At 33.8% G+C, this 25532-nt stretch overlaps 3 protein-coding genes across 3 annotated transcripts; 2 read left to right on the forward strand and 1 right to left on the reverse strand.

The window, feature by feature from the left end:
• On the reverse strand, positions 1–2352 carry LOC124540225 (hypodermin-A-like). Its single transcript, XM_047117688.1, has 5 exons — positions 2347–2352; positions 1868–2106; positions 1352–1607; positions 589–771; positions 1–153 (listed from the first exon to the last, which is right to left on the reverse strand). The coding sequence occupies exons 1-5, from the start codon at positions 2350–2352 to the stop codon at positions 1–3; spliced, it is 837 nt and encodes a 278-aa protein (XP_046973644.1).
• A 1499-nt stretch (positions 2353–3851) lies between these two features.
• Positions 3852–14843, forward strand: LOC124540226 (trypsin 3A1-like). Its single transcript, XM_047117689.1, has 8 exons — positions 3852–3855; positions 4235–4376; positions 4916–4993; positions 5228–5372; positions 5923–6036; positions 13814–13975; positions 14382–14507; positions 14584–14843. The coding sequence occupies exons 1-8, from the start codon at positions 3852–3854 to the stop codon at positions 14680–14682; spliced, it is 870 nt and encodes a 289-aa protein (XP_046973645.1). The 3' UTR covers positions 14683–14843.
• Positions 14844–17772: 2929 nt separating this feature from the next.
• LOC124540227 (facilitated trehalose transporter Tret1-like) lies at positions 17773–24206 on the forward strand (the record flags this gene model as incomplete). The annotated part of the gene is made up of 7 exons (XM_047117690.1): positions 17773–17833; positions 19484–19713; positions 20439–20762; positions 21301–21433; positions 22530–22753; positions 23217–23411; positions 23935–24206. Coding segments are annotated over 7 exons (1422 nt in total), but the record flags the coding sequence as incomplete, so codon positions are not given.
• Between the last annotated feature and the right edge of the window lie 1326 nt (positions 24207–25532).

The following is a 25532-nucleotide window of genomic DNA, read 5'->3' on the forward strand; positions in this document are numbered from 1 at the left end:
TCACAATAACGAATCTATCCAGGGTCGAATATGCGTTGAGGAGATTCTTGTGAAGATTGTTGGACTGGGCTGAGTTAAGCAATCATCTGATATCCAACTGGACGTGATGCCCCAGAGACCACCATCAGCTGCTATTGGAGCTCCAGCATCAGGCTACAAACATGGAAAATATTGTCTATTTACTTTTTATGTCGTAGGATTCTTTGATATTCTTTAAATAGGATTAAAAATATTTGGAAGAGATACACAGGTTGAAATTAACTAAATCTTCAGATTTATATTAGTAATAAGAGTTTAAAGAATTATTTCAGAATTTCTAAAAGCGTGTTGGTTGTTATAAGCACGAATTTAGCCCCAAGCAAATCTCTTTTCGTCAGAAAAAAATCATAAGTATTGAAAAATGAATTGAATAATACAAGTCTTTTAAGAGTTTGTATTCTAGAGAAGTATACTAATTCCATGTGTTTGTTTTGCAGATACATAATCAAAGCATAGATTGGCAATTGTTTTTGATGATAAATACATTCCTAATAAAACTGATTTAGAACCAGAAGAATATTCCAGAAAAGCTTAAGGAAAAATAGTTACCATGCATGGACTGTGATGAGAAATAAACGGTTCCATACAAATACTGGACACGTGTAGACTGTAATTATATTCCTGGCTAATCATGTAGCACTTGTCCCAAGGTATTGATCTCTGTGTTGAAACTCTCATGCTGTATGGTTTTAGCCTCTCTTTAGCCGACCTTGGTAAAACTTTGCCATTTACCTGAAAAAAGAAAAATATTCAGACGCCAACAGACAAAACAACTGACAATGTCTATGAAAACAGCAGACTTTTTATCTAGCCTCTGAGTGTCCTTTGAAATACAAATAACAAAGGTATGGTTAATGATAATAATGAAATTGTCAAAGACATTATTGAATATCATTTAAGAGAACAAAAAAGAATAGGCGGTCTTATTACAAGGGATTTCTATCAAAATTAGTTGATGTAGTAGATGTAGTTGAACATTATTGGAAATTATTATAATTCAATATAATATTAAAGAACACTACAAATATTGTATTGGATGTGAAGATTAAAGTATGTGAGAGCGTGGATGATGAACCTTGAGCATGGATGTGAACGGATATAGAGGTAGAGGACGACCAAGGAAACGATGTATGGATTATGTGAAAGAGGATATGGTTAGAAAGAATGTTACTTGTGAGATGACGTCTGACAGAGAAGTATGGAAGGAGAAGACATACTGCGCCTACCCCAAATAATATTGAGATAAGGGCAGGAGGATGATGATGATGTGAAGATTGAAGTAATTTAAGAGAACCGTAGAAAATATACTTACAATTAACCTCGGCCAATATGTAGCTACAAACTTAGCACTGACGACTCGCCCTTTGACGTCAGACAGCGGTATTGGTTGAATATAATCTGTAAATTCTAGACCATTCGCAATCCTCAACATCGCTATGTCAAAACTTGGTTCTTTATAAACATAGGATGGATGGATTTCAATCGACTTTAGAGGTATTAATACACCGCCTTTCTTGCAATTGACTGATCCTAAGCGAACACGAAATAATTTGATTGTTTCGCGTGTACTGTAAAGTAAAATATTGTTACAATAAGGTCGTATTTGTCAGTGAATATTTAGCAAATTTGGTTTTGTTGCAAAATAAATTGCGATCACGTTTTCAAAGTATCAAAGATTATTGAATTAAATTATTAATATATAATATTTCTAATAATTACCAATATTTCACCGATATTACATATTTAACGTGTCTTAAATTTTATTTTCGATTATATTAAATATTAGAAAGATGCAACAACAGTTTAGAAGATTATTTTTTTAGCTTACTTGTAAAATTCTCCAGCCACTGTTAGTACCCATTTCTTATCAACCAGGGCACCAGAAGCATAGTGCGAGCCTTTCTTCTGAATAGACACCGAGTAGGGATAATTATTATTGGTCTTGTAATTAATTATTTTCAATTCCTTAGGAGCTGTAAGTTCAGTGTCCTTGTAACTAGGCGTTGAGATGTTATCTAAAAAATGTTTGAATAAGAATATTGCTAACAAATTAAACAAAATCAGTCTCTGTAATTTCCCCAATGGAACTAATATCAGCCATGCCTTTGTAAGAATTCATTTTAAATTTCACTCGAATGCTGAAAACTGAGTCTCACTGATTAACTTCTGTAAACGTATATTTAACATAATTGTTTATTTTCAATTTTTTATTTCGTTTGTATATTTCTATTTTTTATCGTATTTTGCGGTGAGTTTCAAGTATATGCATACAGAATAGCTCTACCAAGCTAGAGAGATTGCTGTTACTGCCATATCTATACTGAAAAACTACACCCTACATAACACTGGTACAAAACTGATACCCTAAACTGTCTAACCGTTCCAATTCATCTATATCTGAACTGCTTGAAATTCGTCTAAATAAATTAAATCTAATATAATTAAAACAACTATTATACTGACCGTTAACGCTAGTTTTCAGTTTTGATACTCTCAAAGGTATTTCTTTGGAACTTGTATTATATATTTCATTGCTATCCGACTCTAAATATCTTTTATCATCATCGTCATCTTTGTCATCAATATTTTCACCCTTCACTAACACATATAAAGTCAAAATAACTAATGCTCTGAAACGAAATATGTCGCCCATAATTTCGTGATTTGCAACACTTAGTAAAAAAACAATTATAACATTATTAATAAACTTGTTAAACTATTTTATAGATCACTAGTGAAATGTTTAAGGAAATGTAAAGTAATTATGTTCGTACAGGTGTTAAATAGATATTTTTTCAGAAAAATAAAACGAGTACCGCAAAAACAAGTAAGAAAGGTTAAATAGAAAAGGATAAAAAACACGGTTTGTAGAACAATTGAAGAAAAATTAACAAAGAAATATTTTTTTATTCGTTCAATTTATTCGTCATCAAGAATACAAAGGGATTGATGACATTGATGCTTAGTTGACTTGAGATTAATAATACGAGAGTTACTTGAGCCTTTTCTTGGTAGAGCTTTGTGCAAACCCGTCCGGGTAGGTAGGTAATATCTATTAGATATTTCACCAACAAACAGTAATACTTATCGTTATTGCGAAGTTATTTAACTTATTGTGTTGCAAGGATGAGTGAGCCTATTTCTCCGTCGGCCTACCAATATAATAAAAAATGAAAGTACTGAGGTATATTAATTCTAAAATAAAAGAGGCCTTATGATGCTTAGATGGCGAATTGATACTTTATCTTGCGGTAAAAAGTATACCTATTGGTGGAAAAGATTAACTACTGGGTTTCTCGAATATTCTTCCCGGTAATGTACATATACATATACATATATATATATACATTGGAAAGAGTTCGTTGCTCTATTTTTCATTAGAAACTGGACACGACAAATTTTTAGTTAAGACAATCAAAATTACTGTTATCCACCATCCATGGACATCTGCAATACAAGATTGCTCGCCTTTTCACTTTAAATAATCACTTTACAATTATTTAAAATGATTACTTTGTGAAGTGAATTGACTTCAAAATTTATTAAATTTGGTCATCGCCAATTTTAACTCAATTTCGTCAGAACTTACATTTTAAACTATTTACGTAATGCCAAACAATTAGTATTGTTTGTTTTGTTCCTTGAACAAATGTTGAAAACTTAATTAGTAATTATTTTGCATCGCCTATTGTTATGAAGCTACGAGCCTTTGATATGAGGCACCACAATTGGTGTTTTCAAATCCATTTAAAAACTGCTGATAAGGAATGTTACATTATTTCAAAAGCTAGATGATGATGGACGATTGAATTATGGGTAGAGGCAATAGTGCTTTTGATTTTATTATTTTCCTTCTTCTAATTAATTTTTTGAGTAATGTGTTTGGTGGTAAGTTCAAGAGAATATCTTTTTGGTTCTTAATATTCAATTGTCATTTAACATTTTTTACTGTCAGTGCCAAAATCTAAGAGATGAGGCAAATGTTATCTGATCTTTGATACAAATCCCTCAATTTTCAAAAAGGAACATCAGCTTTCTTTTTCAGATAGATTTTTTTGTATACGCTTAATTTCTGGTGTGCGTTAAACTTTATTTATTTTGGTAAATAGAAAAAATGGAAAGTTTCTTTAACTTGTTTAATGAAATAATGTTTCTATGTTGACGCGAACAATTTCTAACGTAAATAAAATTTCAGAATCACCTACAGTGAAAGCAGAATTAGAATGCGAGTTCCCTCCGAAAGTTGAGAAAGACTATACCCATGTAAGAAGGAAACGTCTGACAACTGACACAGGCCTTGTTTGTCTGGAAGATTATCCATATACTGTGTCCATTAGGTAGCTGTTTTTTTTTTTAACTGCACCATATCTTAAGTTATGTAAAACCAGCATTGGAAAACGTGCAATCGTACATGTTCTTTTAGAGTAATCTTGAATATGAATTTTAAAATTTATGATATTTCTACAAATTCCATTTTCAAATTCGGTTTTTCATTTCGTTGAGCGTAAAATAATAGAAAATGAGAGCATTTAATACAAAACAGGCGTATGGGCTTAATTTTTTTTAATCATAACAAACCAGAAACTCACCGTGTCACAAAATCGTGAAGTCTTAAAGAGTGATATATACCAATGACTATAGGTAATAATAAAAATAAAATCTAAAAGTTTTGCCCTCCAATAATGCATCCAAATAAGATTATTTGAATATTTTTTTCCTGCAATAATCCATTTACTTATTCTTCATATTATTTAAAAATAAAATTATTACAAGGATTTATTTTTCAATATGTATTTTCTTGGGTTAATCCATTTACTGGTGCTTTATATTATTTAAAAATAAAATTATTAACAGCGATTTAATATTCAATATGTAGATTACACTCGAAGCATTGGTGTGGTGGAGCAATTGTTGGAAAGCAATGGATATTATCAGCAGCCCAATGTTTTGATTAGTAAGTGACTTTGCCGCAATAAGTATCTATCAAATAACATACCTAGTAAAATTCTAATTATTCCTTGATTTACGTGCAGGGGATGACATAGTTTTAAAGGATTTGGTAGATGGAATCTTCTAACTCGATGTAACTTGAAATGAATATTAATCTTTTCGAAATGCCAAATTAAAAGTTCTTCAAAGTCTACTAGCCGTAATTTTGGCAATAAAACCAATTTTATTTGACCTACAGTGTGACCAGTGAAGAAGTAACTGTGCGTATGGGCTCTGTGTTCAGAGACTTCGGAGGCCAAATCCTATCTGTTGTGGAAATTCAGCGGCACCCGAACTATAAGATGGATCAGTACTATCCAGATCATAATCTTGCTTTAATTAAGGTACCTGTGGGAGAAAAAAATGTTTGAGCTTCGTATTGAAATAATTGCTATAGACATTCATTATACTAAATCATTTATAAACAATAAGTCAATAAACACCCCTTCTAATTTGAGATGCACTGGACCATCTCAGCTCTTGAGGATCTGCGTGGTTATTAATAAAAATATGGCGCATAAATAAATATAAGCAAATAGACTAAATTTACGAACGAGATATTTAGATTGTTTTCATAAGTTTCTACTCTGAATAAAACACACTTTAAAAATGGATAGAGGTTTTGGCCACAACAGGATAACTTAACTTCTGACTAATATTTCAAGCATGGAGAGTTGCAAAGGATGAAACAATAAAAAAATTCATCGATGTTATTAAAATAATAATGCTTTAAACAAAACTAAATTTTAAATACTTTATTCATTACTTTTTTTTAATGATTGGCATTTTACAAAGGAACGGATCACAAAACGGAACAGACATTGCTCAGTTGAGTTGAATAACATAAATATTCACAATATTTACAGATTATAATTATTTCTCCTCTGATTGTAGGTGAACATACCAATTATTAAAAACGCACGCATACAAGCTGTATCATTAGCAGTGGCCAACTCAGATTTGCCTTTGCTGTTCGGGGAAGTGGTCGTCACCGGATACGGTTCTGTGGTAATTATTCTTTATCTAACAACTATACTTTATCTAGTAGCTACAGGCACAAGGGACATAACATCTTAGTTCCCAAGGTTGGTGGCACATTGACGATGTAAGGAATAGTTAATATTTCTTCCAGCGTCATTGTCTATGGGCGATGGTGACCACTTACCATCAGGTGGCCCATATGCTCGTCCGCCAACCTATACCATAAAAAAAATCTTAATCGTGCAGGACTTACTGCTTTTTTTAAACAGAAGATTTGTAGTTCTTTCCACCAAACAGTTTATGTGACATAACACCTAATTCAGGCTCACGATTTTGTCATAAGAGCACGAGTTACTTGATCAGACAAGTACCACTGAATTTTGTTGTGTTTATAATTAATATCGTAGTCGTCGTCGAAAGAAAACATCACTGATCACATTCAATGATTTATTGATATATATATCCACCAACCCTCATTGAAGCAACGTGCTGAAAGGAGCCTAAAACTTTCTCCTCAAAAGGAAGATTAGGTCTTAACTCAGCACTGGGATGCTTTACAAGTCGTTTCAGTTTTTTACCATTGCCGTATTTCTAGGAAAAAAAAACACTCAGTCCGAAATTTGAATACCTTCGAAAGAAACGAATATGAACAACAAGATCTGAATCTATACTTATAATAAATCTGTAGAGAGGCCATTTCTGAACATGAAATTTATTTAAAAAAAAACTATCAAGGGATGATAAGGGATCGCTACTGGTGCCAAAAATGCAATCAGTAAAATTTTTGTCTGTCTGTCTGTCTGTCTGTCTGTCTGTATATTCGTTATAGAAACAAAAACTACTCGACGGATTTTAACGAAATTTGGCACAATTATTCTTCCTACTCCTGGGCAGGTTATAGTATACTTTTCATTACGCTACGATCAATAGGAGTAGAGCAGTGAAGGGAAATATTGGGAAAACGGGAGAAGTTACTCCATTTTTTAAGCTTCCGTCGCGTGTGCAGCCTTAATGGTTAAAGCTACATAGAAATCATGTACGACACAAATGTTCTTAAATTATTATATAAAAATAAATTCCTCGACAGCATATGTCTATCTTTCATAGTTGACTCACAATAACACGTGAAACTTCCGGAAGCTTAGCAATTCGGCGCTTTCTGATTATATTTGTCTACTCTTACGTTTACAATACTCTCACTCATCCCTAATTACAAAAGTTCACATTATTACCTATTCAATAAAAAAAGAATCATGTAAATCGGTGTAGAAACACCAAAGTTATACATGAAATACGCTATAAGTCATCGCGCGTGAATACAGAATCATGCCATAAGGATTATTTTTGTGTATCGGTTGCCGCGTTCGACGCGCTACGCCGCGGGAGGTATAAAAAGGCGGCGGGTCCGCGCGCGAGCTTCATACAATATTTGGCTGTTGATGCGAATAGACGTTTAGAGTGTTCGACCTTATTGACAGACAATAATTGTTATTTACCAACCGTGCTTTTCAGCGCGACTTTTAGTCTAAGCATATTATTAGTTAAAATTTTATTTCTTTATAAGTGAAGTAGTAGTAGGTACGCATTTTAGTTATTGTGGTAGTGTTTAATTATATTAATAGTTTATTTTCGTAATTATCATATAATAATAATTATTACTATATAAGTATATCATATAATTATTACTATATATGTAAGTAGTGTTTAATTATATACCATATTTAGTTATTATATAATATTAATAGGTTTCGTAAGTGTAAGGTAGCTTTGGTTACTGTTGATTGAAAATACACAATGCCACCTAAAAAAAGACCATCTTTATCTCGAAATTCGAGAGATGCTAAGAGGATGAGAAATGCGCGTTCTCAAGAATCGGCAGAGGAAAGAGCACATCGGTTAAACTCTATGAGAGTTAGTGCCTCAACTTCTCGAGCCAATGAAAGCTCTTCAGAGAGAGAGATGCGATTAGCAGCTGACAGAGAGTGACGAGCTACATCACGGGCGTCTCAAAGCTTTTCTCAACGAGAGCTGAGGCTTACCATTGACCGAGAACAACATGTGTTATCCCGAGCAGCTGAAACTGCTTCACAGCGAGAATTGCGTCTCACAGCTGACCGCGAACGACAAACTTTATCTCGCGAGTCTGAAACATTTACTGAAAGGGAATTACGTCTCACAGCTGACCGCGAACGTCATATATTGTATCGCGAGTCAGAAACCTCCACTGAGAGGGAATTGCGTCTCACAGCTGACCGCGAACGTCATATTTTATCTCGAGAATCTGAAACTTTTACTCAATATGAAGACCGTTTGACAAATGATAGGGTGCACCACAATATTATTAGATCTCTCGAAGATGAACATGAGCATGAACAACGACTAGAGTCGGTACGCGAACATTACAATTCTTTGAGACAAGAACGATTAATAAGTTTGTCTAATGAAAGATTAAGAATCGAAAATATTCGGTCTCTTGAAACGGACGAACAGCGAGAGGCCCGTCTTACTGCAGACAGATTTCGACATAGTCTTAATAACTTAGATGTATACATAGAAGACCAACCTAGAAATACGGTGGCATGGTCCGACAAATATAAAAGTGGGTTTGCTTATAACCTCACAATTGATTACAAATCATCTTCTGTAATAGGCGATATGAACGTGGTATGTTCTTTTTGTAATGCTTCAAAGTGGAGTAAGGAGTCGGCTGGTTTCTGTTGTTCTGGAGGCAAAATAAATTTGCCTTCATTCGAAGACCCACCGGAACCTTTGAAATCACTACTTTTGGGGGAACATGTGCAATCTAAACAGTTTTTAGACAACATTCGCACTTATAATAGTGCATTTCAGATGACATCCTTTGGTGCGCAACAAATCTCCGAAGGTCCTTTCATGCCTACTTTTAAGATACAAGGTCAAGTTTACCATTTGATAGGATCTCTTTTGCCTGAAGACCAACCTAAGTTTCTTCAAATATATTTTGTATCCGACTACGACGAACAGTCGAATATAAGAAATCAATATTTCCCGAATTTAAATGCTGAACTCATTTCACAACTTCAGAACATGTTGCATCAGGTTAATTCGTATGTATGCAGTTTTAAATCGGCATTAGAAGCTCTTCCTGGAGATCATGATAACAATTATAAAATTGTTATAAATGCCGATAGGCGTCCAACGCAGGAGCACCCTGGGCGTTACAATGCTCCATCCACGAATGAAGTTGCTGTGGTATTGGTCGACCAGGAATGTGATAGGCGTGATATCGTTATCCGTTCTAGAGACAATCGTTTGCAACGTATTTACGAAACCCACAGAGCTTACGACAGTTTGCAATATCCTTTGATATATTGTCGAGGGGGAGATGGTTATAATTTTGCTTTATAACAAACTGATCCGCGTACAGGCGCACCTATTTATAATAAAAAGATTTCATGCCTTCAATTTTACTGTTACCACTTGCAAGTAAGACGGAATAGGTTTGTATACTTGCAACGTTTTCGTGGCTTATTCAATCAGTTTATTGTAGACATGTACGCAAAAATTGAAACCGAAAGATTAGTTTACATACGATCTAATCAAAGGCAGCTGCGCGCTGAAGAATACGTGCACCTTCGCGACGCCATGCAGCAAGATAATGATACGGTGAATATGGGCCGTTTAGTTATTTTGCCCTCTCCTTTTCCTGGTGGTCCACGCTACATGCACGAACGTACTCAAGATGCTTTTTGTTACGTGAGAAAATATGGACGTCCCGACTTATTTATTACTGTAACTACCAATCCTAAGTGGGATGAAATCACTCGGGAGCTTCTTGAGGGTCAAGCACCGCATGACCGTCATGATATCATCGCAAGAGTTTTTCATTTAAAATTAAAATCAATGATAGATCTACTTACCAAAGATAACATTTTTGGAGAAGTATTATGTTACATGTATAGTGTTGAATGGCAAAAACGCGGCTTACCCCACGCACATATCCTGGTTTGGTTAAAAGATAAGGTTCGACCTAATGATGTAGACAGTTTAATCAGTGCTGAAATTCCAAGTCCGATTGCAGATCCTGAGTTATACGACATTGTTAAATCTCATATGATACATGGTCCATGTGGTGTATTTAACGGAAATTCTCCTTGCATGCAAGACGGTCGTTGCACTAAAAGATATCCAAAAGCCTTAGTGGATGAAACTGTAACAGGACATGATGGATACCCATTATATCGTCGCCGTTCAAGAGATACTGGTGGTTTCACTGTTGAAAAGCGAGTATCTGGACAACAGGTTATTTTAGACAATAGGTGGGTCGTTCCGTATTCTCCTGTGTTGTCCAGAGCATTTCAAGCTCACATAAATGTTGAAATGTGTAATAGTGTAGAGTCAATAAAATATATTTGTAAGTACATTAATAAGGGCAGTGACCAAGCTACATTTGCTTTGAGAAATGAACATGATGAAGTTACAAGATATCAGTCAGGCAGATATATAAGTTCTTCAGAAGCTGTGTGGCGGATCTTAAGTTTCAACATTCATGAAAGATTTCCACCTGTGACTCATCTGGATGTTCATCTTGAAGGTGGTCAACGTATATATTTCAACGCCGAAAATGTCACAGAACGGTTAGAGAACCCTAGACAAACAACTTTATTAGCATTCTTTCGACTTTGCCAAACTGATGATTTTGCAAAATCTCTTTTATATGAGGAAGTTCCATCGTATTATACCTACGATAAGCAACGAGGTGTCTTTAATAGAAGACGCCATGGCAGGCCTGTAGATGGTGAGTCAGGTATTTTCAAAGAACATGTTCTTGGCAGAGTATACGCCGTTCATCCTAACAACGCTGAGTGTTTCTATTTGCGATTATTATTACATACTGTGCGAGGACCAACCTCATTCATAGATTTGAGAAAAGTAGACGATGTTGTTTTTCCCACTTATCATGCAGCTTGCCAAGCGCGTCATTTGCTAGACAATGATCAGCATTGGGATGACGCTTTAGCAGAATCCTGTGTTAGTGATAATCCAAGACGGTTACGTAATTTATTTGTAACATTACTCACATTTTGTAATTTGTCAGATGCTGTACAATTATGGGAAAAATATAAAAACAAATTTTCAGAAGACTTTCTTAGAAATATATCTAACAACGATGAAGGCACAACTAATGATAATTTCCGTGATCTTGCCATAAATCAGTGCTTATTAGCTCTTCAGGATGAGTTAACAGCAGTTGGCGGTAAATCACTATGTGAATATGGTTTGCCATCACCAACCTCAGTCGGAGAAGTAACTAATAGGGAATATTCCGCAGAGATTAGCTACAACTTAATGGAACTGCTGACAACATTAGAAAACGGTATCCCAATAATGACTGCAGAACAACGTTCAGTTTATGATCGCGTGTGCAGAAGTGTCCAAAATAATTTGGGAACAATATGGTTTTTAGATGCACCTGGAGGAACTGGAAAGACCTTTTTGACTAAATTAATATTGGCTTATGTTCGAAATCAACGTAAAATAGCTCTTGCCGTAGCTTCATCCGGGATAGCTGCAACATTGCTACCAGGAGGTAAAACGGCTCACACAATGTTCAAAATACCAATTGATTTAGATTGCACGGAAAGTCCAACCTGTAGTATTTCAAGAAATAGTGACAAAGCTAAGGTATTACGCGAGTGTAATTTAATCATATGGGATGAATGTACGATGGCCCATCGAAAAGCAGTAGAAGCAGTAGATAGAACTTTAAGGGATATAAGACAAAATGATCGAACAATGGGCGGTATCACGGTTTTATTTTGTGGTGATTTCCGACAAACCTTACCGGTAATACCACGGGGAACCCGAGCTGATGAGGTTAGGGCTTGCCTGAAAAGCTCTTATTTGTGGCGTGATATACAGTCGGTGCATTTGACTATAAACATGCGAGTGAGAACTGGAGATAACCCGGATGATAGTCAATTTTCTGATACATTATTAAAGATTGGTGAAGGTACCTATCCACAACTACACCAAGGAAAACTTATTCTGACGCCTGAATTATGTTGTATAGTGCAATCTCAATCACATCTTATATCGTCAGTTTACGGTGACGTAACAAATATATTGAATAGGGACAATTCTTGGCTATGCGAAAGATCTATTTTAACTCCTCGCAATGATCAGGCAACTGAGATTAATAACAAAATACTGTCGAACATACAGGGGGAAAGCAAAGTTTATAGATCAATAAATAGAATGGTCGATGAACAAGAAACTATTAATTACCCGATAGAATTTTTAAATTCTTTAAATATGCCCGGACTTCCTTCTCACGAAATTTGTTTAAAAATTGGCATTCCGATTATTCTACTCCGAAATTTAAGACCACCAAAACTTTGCAATGGAACTCGACTAAAAGTAACCCAGTTGCAACAAAATATAATCGAGGCTCAAATTTTAACAGGTTGCGGTGCAGGAGAAACCGTCTTTATTCCCAGAATACCCTTAATACCAAATAATTTTCCATTCCAATTTAAAAGGACGCAATTCCCAGTTTCGGTGTGTTATGCAATGACAATTAATAAGGCTCAAGGGCAGACTTTTCATGTTGCCGGAGTAGATCTCGGTGTCAGTTGTTTCTCTCATGGTCAGTTATACGTTGCTCTTTCCCGTGTTAGCAGTTCTAGAAATCTTTATGTTCACGTGCCGGACGGGTCAACTTTCTATATTAGTTTACCCGGAAGCTTTGCGCTAAAGTATTTTGGTTCTATAGGTACTTAAGCCCCATGTGAACATGATGAAAATAATATTACCAATACATTTTAATTTAATAACACACAAGGAGTTACACGTTGACGAAGTCACAGGCACAGCTATCTATACTTTTCTGCCGGAAGTCACTATTCCACGCGGACGAAGTCGCGGGCAAAAGCTAGTTAGTAATAAAGTGCTCACGGTTTACATATTCTTATTTATTAACCTTCACACTGATTGGTCTAAGTAGTTCGTAATGGATATGATTCCTGTTGTTATAGTATTGTAACCTTATATTATACTTACTAGAGTCATATATAGTTCTGATATTAAGCCATTGAAACAGATCAAATTGTATGTAGTAAAACACTGGACTACTTAGGGGACACCTTTGTAAATAAACACTGGCACCGTTGAGTATAATCCTCTCAGTACGCCGTGAGCGTGCCTCCAACCATGGCAATATTTTATTTTTAATTATTATAATATACACAATTTACATATTTTTTAATCATAATTATTATAATTAATGGATCATGCACATGCTTTAATTCACTATTAAGTAAAAATAAAATATACAATACTCTATTAATTACCCCACGAAGACTACTAAATGTCAAAAGTTTTAAAGAAGAAAGGCATTTATAGATTAGACAAAGACATTCAGTTCTAATAAGTGCATTCACTATCTCATAATAATGTGTATTACTTTTATTATTTATTTACTTTTACATAAATAACATATAATCTGATAAAGACACGCGCAGATCAATGTCGACAAATATCGTAATTGATGTTGCGTCGCAAATTTCCTGAGATAAATGGTGTATAAACTTGTCTTGAATTATTTACTTTATTAGTTCAATGTAATAGTTTTTAGTACTATGGTTTATTAGCCACATTAGCTTCCTCTCTTAAAACTATTGGTCCATATATACGTTTAATGAAATTGACATAAATTTGAGTGAGTATCTCCAAGATTACCAAAAATTGCTGAATTTTCCAAAAGTCATCTCATATCTTCTTCTAAAACTATTCAGCCGCTAATACCATTTCTCTATATTCTCAGAAAACAGGACAAATCCGCGAAGGTGTCAACCAAGAGCTTCGTCGGATGCTAGTTAAGGAATTTCCACGATCGCAATGCAGAGTTGTCTACGGAAACGACTATCACATACAACATGACCATATGTGCTTGCAAAGTGTCGTTAAGGGCATTGCGCTTTGTGCGGTAAAAAAATCCTTTACTGTAATACTTTTTGTATCTCAACTCTTGTCATGATCAGCTCAGTCTTGGGAATTGATTTTCCTGAAACATTTAGATGGGAAGTAACGATGTATTCGATTTAATTACTAATGTTAACTATGCTTTTTTTGTTTCACTTATTTCATTTGCAGAGAAAAGGACAGAAGCTTATATTCCATTTTAATGAATAAAATACATCGATAAGAGGATGATTTTGACATTTCTAAAATATATTGAGCATTCATAGATACGTTATATTTAAGACAATATTAGTACTTAAATCGGCATTGTTATTTGGTTTTGTCTGTGACTCATGCATGATTTAGTGCTGATCCCAAACATTCTCTTCGGAAGAGTGATCAATAATATTTCAATTCTCTAAATGTTTCAGGGGGATACTGGCGACCCAGCTGTGCATTTTAGCGGAATGAACCGAGGTGGTACGTTATATGGTATAGCATTATTCTCAGGAACAGAAGAATGTGCCTACAAATCTAAGCCAGGAGTATATGCTAAGGTAGAAATTTGATTGACGCCTACTTTTATAAAAAGCTTTGAAGTCAAACATTTTGATATAAATATATTTTTTGCAGGTTTCTTACAGTAGACAATGGATCGATAAAGTTATCAATGAAACAGAGTACAATGAAAGTGCAGACAGCGGAGAGAACGCAATTCCCATTGATGTGTAATAATTGACTTAAGTTTAGTGAGTGTTTAGTTAATTATTGTTTTCTCTCTTCATCATCTGTAATTACACATTCGAAAGAAAGAGACAGAGCATCGTTTAACTAATCACTCCCTTAACAAAATTTCTGAGTAGTAGATATTAAATATAGCTTAGTAAAGTACTTTGATCAACAAAAGAGTTTTATTTACAAATCACTTGGAAAATGAGCTTGTTGCAATTTTAATTATATCTTGCATTATTGAATGTATTGAAATGAACTATTAAACTTATTTTAAACAATGACTTCAGTAGTTAGACCTCTACAAATTATCATCAGAGATTATTCTTACACACATAGGAATGCAAATATATTTGTAAACTTCCGTAAAGTATCAGCCTGCAATCCAACTACTGAACGAAACCCTTTTACACAAATAACATATAATCTGATAAAGACACGCGCAGATCAATGTCGACAAATATCGTAATTGATGCTGCGTCGCAAATTTCCTGAGATAAATGGTGTATAAACTTATCTTGAATTATTTCCGTTATTAGTTCTATGTAATAGTTTTTAGTACTATAGCTTATAAGCCACATTATCTCTTTTAACAATATTGGTCCATTTAACAATATTGGTCTCCTGCTCTAGAAAGGAGCTTAGTGTAATATCAGTAGTTCGGGATTGCCAAAATAATATTATCGTTTTACAATGATGCTTTAATGTCTCTATCTTTTTCTAGAATGCCCCACGCTATAGTCCAATTGTTTTATAATGACAGCTCAATAATATTTAAAATAAGAAATAGTGTTACATGCCAGTATTAAATCCTATGCCATATAAAATAATATAAATTACAGTTTTACAAATTATTGATCAATTAATTACAATAATAATTGTAATTAAAATATAGTAAATATAGTAAATATAAATATAGTAAAGTAAATTCAATAGCTCCTGCTATATTAATAATATGCAATAATAATGTGATATAAATTATGATAAAGAATCAAATGTCATAAAACCGTATTGAAGGCTAAGGTTACTCTCGTAACATTAGCCAACTATGTAACATTTTAATGCAATTTTTTCTTCTAAGATTATATTACTTTCTAAAAATAATACCAATTGTTTTTCCGGTTGATGCAAAAACTACTAATTCAATTGATATGGAAACTTGGTGGTAGGGCTTTGTGCAAGCCCGTCTGGGAAGGTACCACCCACTCATCAATTTTTCTTCCGCCAAATAACAGTACTCAGTACTGTTGTGTTCCGCATTGAAGGGTGAATGAACCAGGGTAACTACAGGCACAAGGGGCATAACATCTTAGTTCCCAAGGTTGGTGGCATATTGACGATGTAAAGAATAATATGCAGTAATAAAAGAATAACCACTTACCATCAGGTGGCCCATATGCTCGTCCGCCAACCTATACCATAAAAAAATCTCTGTACTATTTAATTTATAATTGTTGTTGGGCAATCATTAATTTTCAAATATTGTAGATGGTTTCGAGATTTATTTATTTATTTATGTACCAACAGAGTATACAGAGAATTATATACATGAAAAAATTTAAATTTAGTTTATTGTGTTATATAAGTAAAGCGAAAATTGAGAGAATGCTATCCAAGCTAATTCACATTAAAAAATATGTAGAAAAGAATCATTTATATCGGTAATAGAATTAACAGCAAAGTAATCGACTGTTTATATTTATTTTATATAGATAAGTGTCAGTAAACATTTTTATGTTGAAATAGTTAAAAAAAAAATAAAGACAATTTTACTTAAATTGTCTTTATTTTATAATTAAATATTAAGTATCATCCTTATTAGTATCAATAACTACTATCCCTTCTGAATAACTTCTTTCATATGTCAAGAATTCTTAGCAAAAAAAATTGAAAATATATTAAAAAAATTAATCTGTTTTTTAAAATATTAATTCTTAAATATTACTAGATTAGAAATTTGGTAACAACGAGACCAAAAGTTAGTCCTAAATTTCAGCACAATCAGTGGAGAAGTAAATCGAATAGTAGGTAACTAGAAGTTTGTACAAATGATATTTTTTGTTTGAACAATCATAAAATTTTATTGTTATGTTGTAAAGATCTTTTCCTAAATAATCCTTTATAACATAATCATATCAATGTTTTGTTTGTCTGAGATTTTAAGTTGGTACTTTAAGGCTGTTTCAAAAAAAAAAATCGAATAGCCAGGAACAGCTCGCTGGAAAATCGCTTTACGCGCTTCCCCCACGTGATGAAAAGTGGGGGGGTGTGTGGGACTCCCCGGAGCCCTGGAAGCTGAGTGCGCCCAAGCACACCGGGTTTACCCACTAAAATATCCGGTACCCTCTCCGTCTTTCGGCGGACGCCACGGGATCGCTTACGCATGCTACCGTGACGAGCAGCTGGTACCCTACATATTCTACTATTCTGCAAAGTAATTCCACCATTATAAGACGTGTATACCACTTAACTGTATTAGCATTTTGTTTTATAGATCTGATAGTTAGTGCTCATAAATGCATCTAGATATTGGTCCTGCAAGAAATATTAATCATTCAAAATCAAAATCCAATTTTTAAATGGCCTTGTAAAGTACCACTGGTTCAGAAATATTCGAGAGAAAAGAAGCACCAAGAAACTGAGTAATTACTCTTGTTATGTTATGTTTTTCAGAGTATGTCAATAAATCACAATTTATATATATCCCCAAATCATCAAAACACCACCAATCTAGGAATCTGAGGTTTTATGTCCCTTGTTCCTGTAGTAACACTCAGTCACACTTCAGACCGGTACACAAGAATAAAAAACATAATGGTGGAATGAAGTCCCCTTTTATTTGAAGGGGAAGGTGACAGAAATGAATTCATTTTTTGTGACCTGACCTTATTACCAATAAAGACGACGAAACAACTTTGCTGTATATAAATATATAACTTTTTTTGGAATCTATTTAAACACTCTGTATAAAGCACATGTATTTAATTTTATTCTATAAATACATAGATAGAAGTTATTACTACCTAATAGATTCATCATAACGTCTGTAGTTGGAACAAGATCGAACTGTTCAATTGTGAGAAATGACTCAAAAATGTGAAAATCACAAAGAAAAATGGCCACACATATTTACAATGGATTTTTGCTTTATTAGGTAGGTTTAATTATAATTTTATGTCATATGCTTTTAATGATATTAGTATTCATCCTTATTTCGGTGCGTTTTCCAAAAAACTTGACGATTTCTTTATTTAACATGAACAAAGTTGACAGCATTTGAGCCAATCCTTAAAGAACTATCACTTGATATTAGTGTTTCTCTTTCTTTATTTGAAACCGGCAGTTACATGAAGTTTCTCGAGTTTTATAATAAGTTGGATTGTTTTATTAATTGACAGTGAGAAGAAACCTACTTCTATCTAAAAACATCATGTACCTAATATGATGGTTTTTTTTAATTAGAAGGAGAGGATACTTTCTTCTAGTAGGTACATATGTGATATATAGCTAGAGTTTAAAATAAAAAGTATTGCCAGTTTCTAGAACTTGTATGTACGTAATATATATTGAAAAACTAAGCATATTTTGTGGTATATACTAAGACTTTATTTAATACTATTATATAATCTTTAAGCTGTTAGAACAAACAAAGAAAATTATCTTTATGAGCAGTGCTACCCATTTACGTTGGACATTAATGGAAAAATGCCAGAAATATTCAAGCATTAACAACAATACATCGCCATATATACCTATATATGTAAGAAAACAATTAATAATCTTTTCATCTATCAAGTCAGATTATAATCTAACTGATATTGTGAATAAGCTAAGACTTTGATGCAAGTATATTTAACACAGTAAAGGTATTCCGTAAGAATTAATTCGATACTCACTGAAGGATACCATGGTAAAATGTCATGAATGTCAAATTGATATATATAATTTGTGAGATTATAAAATCATTATATGTTTATTTGTCCTACGTCATAATACGCAATCTCACAGCCCGTCATAGATGCAATTGCAAATCAGTGTAACCTTTAAGATATATACAAATAGAACACGAATTGAAATAGCGTATCAGGATACTCGTTTATAGACTTTTCTTGAATGAGAGACGAAGTGGGTTCGTACAGAATAGCTCTATTTTCTCTTTGTGTTAAAACAATAAGATTTTATCGTTTATGTCGTAGACAAAAAATTAAAGAATATATATATATATATATATATATATATATATATATATATATATATATATATATATATATATATATATATATATATATATATATATATATATATATATATATATTTCTTTCGAGCTGAGATGGCCCAGTGGTTAGAACGCTGCATCTTAACCGATGATTGCGGGTTCAAACTCAGGCAAGCGCCACTATATATATGTGCTTAATTTGTGTTTATAATTCATCTCGTGCTCCACGGTGAAGGAAAACATCGTGAGGAAACCTGCGTGTCTAATTTGATCAAAATTCTGGCAAATGTGCATTCCACCAACCCGCATTGGAACAGCGTGGTGGAATATGTTGCGAACCCTCTCCTTAATGGAAGAGGAGGCCTTATCTCAGCAGTGGGAAATTTACAGGCTGTTACTACTACTATATTTCTTTCGAGCGATTATATCACCAATAACGTCTTATTCGTCATCTTGCGCTTGATAAGAGTTCATTGACTTACAATTTAAACAAATTATGTTTGATGTAATATTTACTTATTACGAGATGATTTTGATAACCTTAACATAACAAACGTAGGTCATGAGTTATTTGGTTCAATGTTTCAGCCAATTGTACTCACATGGCTTATGGGTTGGAGTGCGGCTGGATATCACCAACAACAAAGACCCTTCAATCTGAGACTTCCCCCTCTGGCTATCCCCTCTCTGATGGACAAATAGCATGGGTCGCCAGCTGCATGAGCACTGCGGCTATGTGCGTCGTCATAATGCATTCATACATAGCTGATATATATGGAAGAAAGATTAATATTATTGGTATAGCTTTCTTGGAAGCGGTGAGGAAATTCTTGCATAATATAATACATAGAAGAAAAAAACACATGTAGTATCACCAAGCGTACCACCTCTGCTTACTGCAACTAATAATACAACGCTGAATAGTGTATCTTGAAAGTAAATCACTTTAACTACAGGCACAGGTAGGTATCTTGGTGGTAGGGCTTTGTGCTAGCCCGTCTGGGTAGGTACCACCCACTCATCAGTTATTCTACCGCCAAATAACAGTAGTCAGTATTGTTGTGATCCGGTTTGAAGGGTGAGTGAGCCAGTTTAACTACAGGCACAAGAGACATAACATCTTAGTTCCCAAGGTTGGTGGCACATTGACAATGTAAGGAATAGTTAATATTTCTTACAGCTTCATTGTCTATGGGTGATGGCGACCACTTACCATCAGGTGGCCCATATGCTCGTCCGCCAACCTATACCATAAAATAAAAAAAACAGGAGATATAAAAATTTAGTTCCCAAACTTGGTTTGTCTCACTTGAGAAGGAATCGGTTAAAATTTCTTACGACATCAATGCTTAAAGGTAGTCGCGTTCATATGCCATTACGTCTATTTACCCTTACGCCTACTTGATTGTAAAAAATATATATTTATATATATTATTTTATCAAGCTAATTCTTTAAGATACATCATCCGCTCGATAGATTTCATAACTTTAAAAACCTATTGAGTTATTTTATAAGTTATCAGCGAATGGGTGTTTTTTCCAGGTGTCATGGATAATAAGGATATTCTGCACGTCTTTCACGAGCCTTATCATCGCGAGAGTCTGCGCTGGGATAGCCGCAGGTGGCTGCTATAACGTTGTGCCGATGTACATTAAGGAAATCAGCCGAGACGACTTAAGAGGAATTCTATGCACTTTCTCCATGATATTTCAAAATGTTGGTGTTTTCATAATGTATTTTATTGGAGCATATCTGGATTATTATAAAGTGATCTACGTGGTTGTGGGATTACCTATCGTGACGATGCTGGGTATGATGGTAGCTCCTGAATCTCCTGAGTTCCTGGTTAAACAAGGAAAGATTGATGTGAGGCTCACTATATTTTGATATTTTAATAACTATATCATATTTTACTTATAAGATAACAATAAATAGGTTTGACTTGTCGAACATCTTTATTATCTTTTAAAACAACAGTATTAACAAAGTGGTATAACACGTGAAAAAAACACTAATCATTATATTCAAAAAGATTTTTTTAAATACCATTAGATTATAATCTCACTAGTGAGATAGTAAGCTATCGAATATTAAATAAACTCAGAAGAACTTACTATATAATATACAATTAAAGTAGATTCAACTCATCACTGGACACTCGCGGGTAACATTTTAATTTAATATGCGATATTGACTAAAATCATTATAAAATTAATCGAATACAATAAAAGAAAATAATCAAACTAGCTAAATCACATTATGACGGTCAATTAATTTACGTATGAGAAACGAAGTGAATTCTTTCAGAATTTTATGCTAATAATATTAATTAACTTTCTCTTCGTCTTTTTTATAACATATATTAGTTATTGAATATTAAAATTAACATTTATTAATATTACAGAAAGCAATAGAAACAGTGGCATTTGTAAGAGGTCTTGCCAAAGATGATACAACTGTTCAGACGACTGTGGAGGCAATGCTAAAAGATGCAGCTCATTTTAAATCTCTGCCAAATCTGACTCTTTTAAGCATAAGTATGTATTTAAATATATTTTATATAAAATAAACGTACGGTATAACTTATGGTAATTTTTTTTGTCATGTGGATGTCAAGTAGTGGCATTCTATAGAATACTCCTGAAGAATATTATTTTGTAGTATAACTTTGTATGAGTTACATCCGTACGAAATCGGGATGGACACTCATCATCCTCCTGCCCTTATCCCAATTTGTTACAGTTACAGCTTTGAGCTGAGATGGCCCAGTGGTTAGAACGCGTGCATCTTAACGGATGATTGCGGGTTCAAACCCAGGCAAGCACCACTATATATATGTGCTTAATTGTGTTTATAATTCATCTCGTGCTCGGCGGTGAAGGAAAACATCGTGAGGAAACCTGCATGTGTCTAATTTCATCGAAATTCTGTCACATGTGCATTCCACCAACCCGCATTGGAACAGCGTGGTGGAATATGTTCCAATCTCTCTCCTTAATGGAAGAGGAGGCTTTATCTCAGCAGTGGGAAATTTACAGGCTGTTGCTTTACTTTTTTACTTTTACTTTACAGCTTTGGTTACAGCATGTCTTCTCCTTCCACACTTCTCTGTCAGACATCATCTCACAAGTAACATTCTTTTTAACCATATCGTCTTTCATATGTACACTATAGTGTATCTACTAGCTATAGTAGTTACATTATAGAATGCCATAGCTTTTTTCAACAGATTTTTACAAATTTCGTACAAATTTAACGGATCGATAGGTTTTCTTTTGATTTAATGTCATTGTGAGCTCACGATGTCTATTCACACGTTTTACATTTTTCTTTTTTTTTTGATTGTATAACATCTCTGTCTACGTGGCCAGTAACTTTTTTCGCTCTTATAAATTAATTCTTCGTTAACTCATTACATATAACAATTGCAATCTATATATAACCCATTCCTTTTTATTTTTCTACACATCTACGACTCGAGCTCTTCAAAATGAGGCCATAACCGATTTTCTATGCGGCTATCGTCTTATAATCATTGGGACAAAAATCGGCCTACGCCAATAACATATGAGATTCTATAAATTGCTTTTACGTGTTGCAAGTATAATATCAAAACTTTTTCATATTTTTCAGTGAAAAACAAGCTGTGGCGTCGCGGTTTCATACTCATTATGATCGCCTTTACTTTTTACGAAATAAACGGTGCATTTGCTATAATAACTTTTGCATCTACAGTGATAAGTTCAACGGGCATTGATTTTGAAGTTAGTCCAGAAATACAATCACTGAGCTTTCCGATAGTTATGATAACGGGTTCACTGACCCTCGCTTCGTGCATTGAAAGATTTGGAAGAAAGGTAAGTGGTATCATTAAAAAAAAATTACATGTGGGTTTTTAGGAAACAGAAGTGGTAACTAAAACTGTCCGAAATACGGCTGACTCTGTGGGTTAGAGTGAGAGAGGAGGAGTCCGCCTATTGCTACCGTATGCATAAGAGAAAAAGAAGCCAGACAGATTGGCGTCGTTACGCGTTACGTAACGAACCGGTTTATCATTAGAAGTTCTCACTTCAAAGACCGGTTTCGTAGAGTAGTTTATTCCGAATTAATGGATATTGTCCAACCATTATTATCATTACATACCAAATCCCTTTTTATACATTTTCTTACCTATTTTGTTATGTTTTCTTTGTTTATTACTGTTTTTAATTGACAGGATTTTATATTTTTGTTAAGATTTTTTTTTATTTTCTAATAGTGCCGTATCCTTGTGTGTTTATTTGTATCTTTTCTTTCTATTTACTTATATTATAATTTCAGCCACTCCTGATTGGTGCATACATCGTATCATCGCTATGCATGTTTGGTATAGCAATTATAATTATCCTACACAACCAAGTCGGCGGTGTGCCGGGCTGGCTTCCTATCATTTTGATGATGATGGTTCTCGCTATGTACAGTGGAGGTGTTTGTCCAGTGACGTATATAATGTTAACAGAAATGTTTAATTTTCAAGTGAGTATGTTACGTCATCAACCAGTACTACTGCAGATGATATCCTAAGTTCAAGTACTTATGATATATATTAATATTATAAACGTGAAAGTATCTCTGTCTGTCTGTCTGCTGTCGCTCTTTCACGACCAAACAGCTGAACCCAATTTGATAAAATTGGGTGTGAAATAAACTTGAACTCCAATACAGGATTGAGGCTAGTTTTTTTGCTTGAGACATGACAACCAACACGCTCGGACACGAGCAAAGCCGCGGGTGACTACTAGTGTCAAAATCTATCGAAATCTATATCGATCTTGAAGTTTGATCAATATAATTTAATTTCTCAGACTGTCAAATATGGTATCTATATTTGACAGTCTGAGATATTATTAAAATTTTATGCACTGCATACACTACATTCTTATTAACCGAGGTGAACTTCAAGTGATCTATCAAACTAGCTTCACAATAAAATGCCATAGTGAAAATTGATCTCTTAAACAAATGAAAAACGAATAAAATAATCTTATATAATTTTCAGATACGTGCAAAATTGATGAGTTTAGTCGTAACATACGGTTGGCTGTTGACCGCCATTTTGCTAAATATATATTTACCATTGTCAAATGCGTTAGGATTTTATGCCCCATTCATCTTCTACGGCTTCTTCAACCTTGGCGGTGTGATCTTCACAATATTGTACCTGACAGAAACTAAAGGCAAAAGCGAAACGGAAATTCTTCAAGATTTAATGAGACGGAAAAAGACTGATAGAGAAATTACTTGCATACAATAAATTGTACTTATTTCCAGTGTCTTGTTATTATTTTTCGTATTCATAGGAATACCCAATCAATATTACCTATTATGATGGAGAGACGGTGTTATATGAAATAAAAAGTTACTAACCTAACTAACCTTAGGTAAGTAGAGTAACCGCCTTCATGTGTCCCACTCCTGGTTTGGACTTTGTTTCACCACGCTACTCCAATGGTTGTGTTGTTGTTCTCTAATTGTGGCCTTTTGCTTACTGAAATTATCTAAAAGATAATCTGAACGTTGTCAGAACGTTCAGAGAAGTAAGATAATACCATCTAATGTTTAAGCCTGTTTCAAAAGAACGTGCGACCTTAGCTTTTAAAAAAAAATGAACATATGCAACGGTTATCATTATCATTAGTGATTAATCTCTGATAAAAATAAAAAGCAAAATACACTTTATTGACGTAGGCTTTTATATGCACTTTAGTATCGTCATTTGTCATGTAAATTCTATCGAGAAATACCGGCAATAATTTCAGTAGTTCCTCTTTTCCAACACTTAAAGAGTTAAATTATCCTAAATTAATACAATTTTTTTTTTATAATGTATCCTGACTGACACTCTACAAGCATAGAGTTTATTGGTCGTCTAAATCAGAGAGTCGTCTGGAAGTTTTTGAACCACAGTTTGACCAATTCAGGTAGATCGAGAAGCAGATTTAATGGACATAATTAGTTGGCACCTGTTACCAACAAATTTGCCACTAACTAGAAAATCATGTTTTCAGTACAAATACTTTTTAATTAAAAGACCCAAAAGAGTTTCTCTGTTATAGTGCATTTCTGTAAAATGTACATATGTATAAATAACTTTATCATTAAATATTTAAAAACACACCGAAATTTGATATGAACATTTTAAACTTTGTACACAACTTAACAATATGTTTGTGTAACGTGACAAAATCAAATATTAATAAAGTGTTTTACGCGCTGTTTGATAAAAATATATGTTGATTCGTGTATTAAATTTACCCAAAATACAAATAACAATATCATACAAATGACTTAACTCTGATTACATTCATGATTAGATAAAAAAAAATGATAATGAATAATGAACAATATACCGTTTTAGCCGTTTTGGCGCCACGGATGGAAAAAGTTAAATTTAATATTGTACTTATGAAAACCACTAATCAGATGTAGCATACATAGGTTTGAAATCAACAAACAGTAAGTCCGATATTTTTATCAGTTACAGAATGTATTCAGTAATATGCGTATATTAACGTTTTTCATACGAGCTTTAATTTTTTTATAGTCCAAGTTTAAAATAGCCGTAGAATCTTATTGTAGAAACCGATGCCGTGAACC

This window comes from Vanessa cardui, chromosome 24 (assembly GCF_905220365.1).
Source record: "Vanessa cardui chromosome 24, ilVanCard2.1, whole genome shotgun sequence".
NCBI classification, from domain to species: Eukaryota; Metazoa; Arthropoda; class Insecta; order Lepidoptera; family Nymphalidae; genus Vanessa; species Vanessa cardui.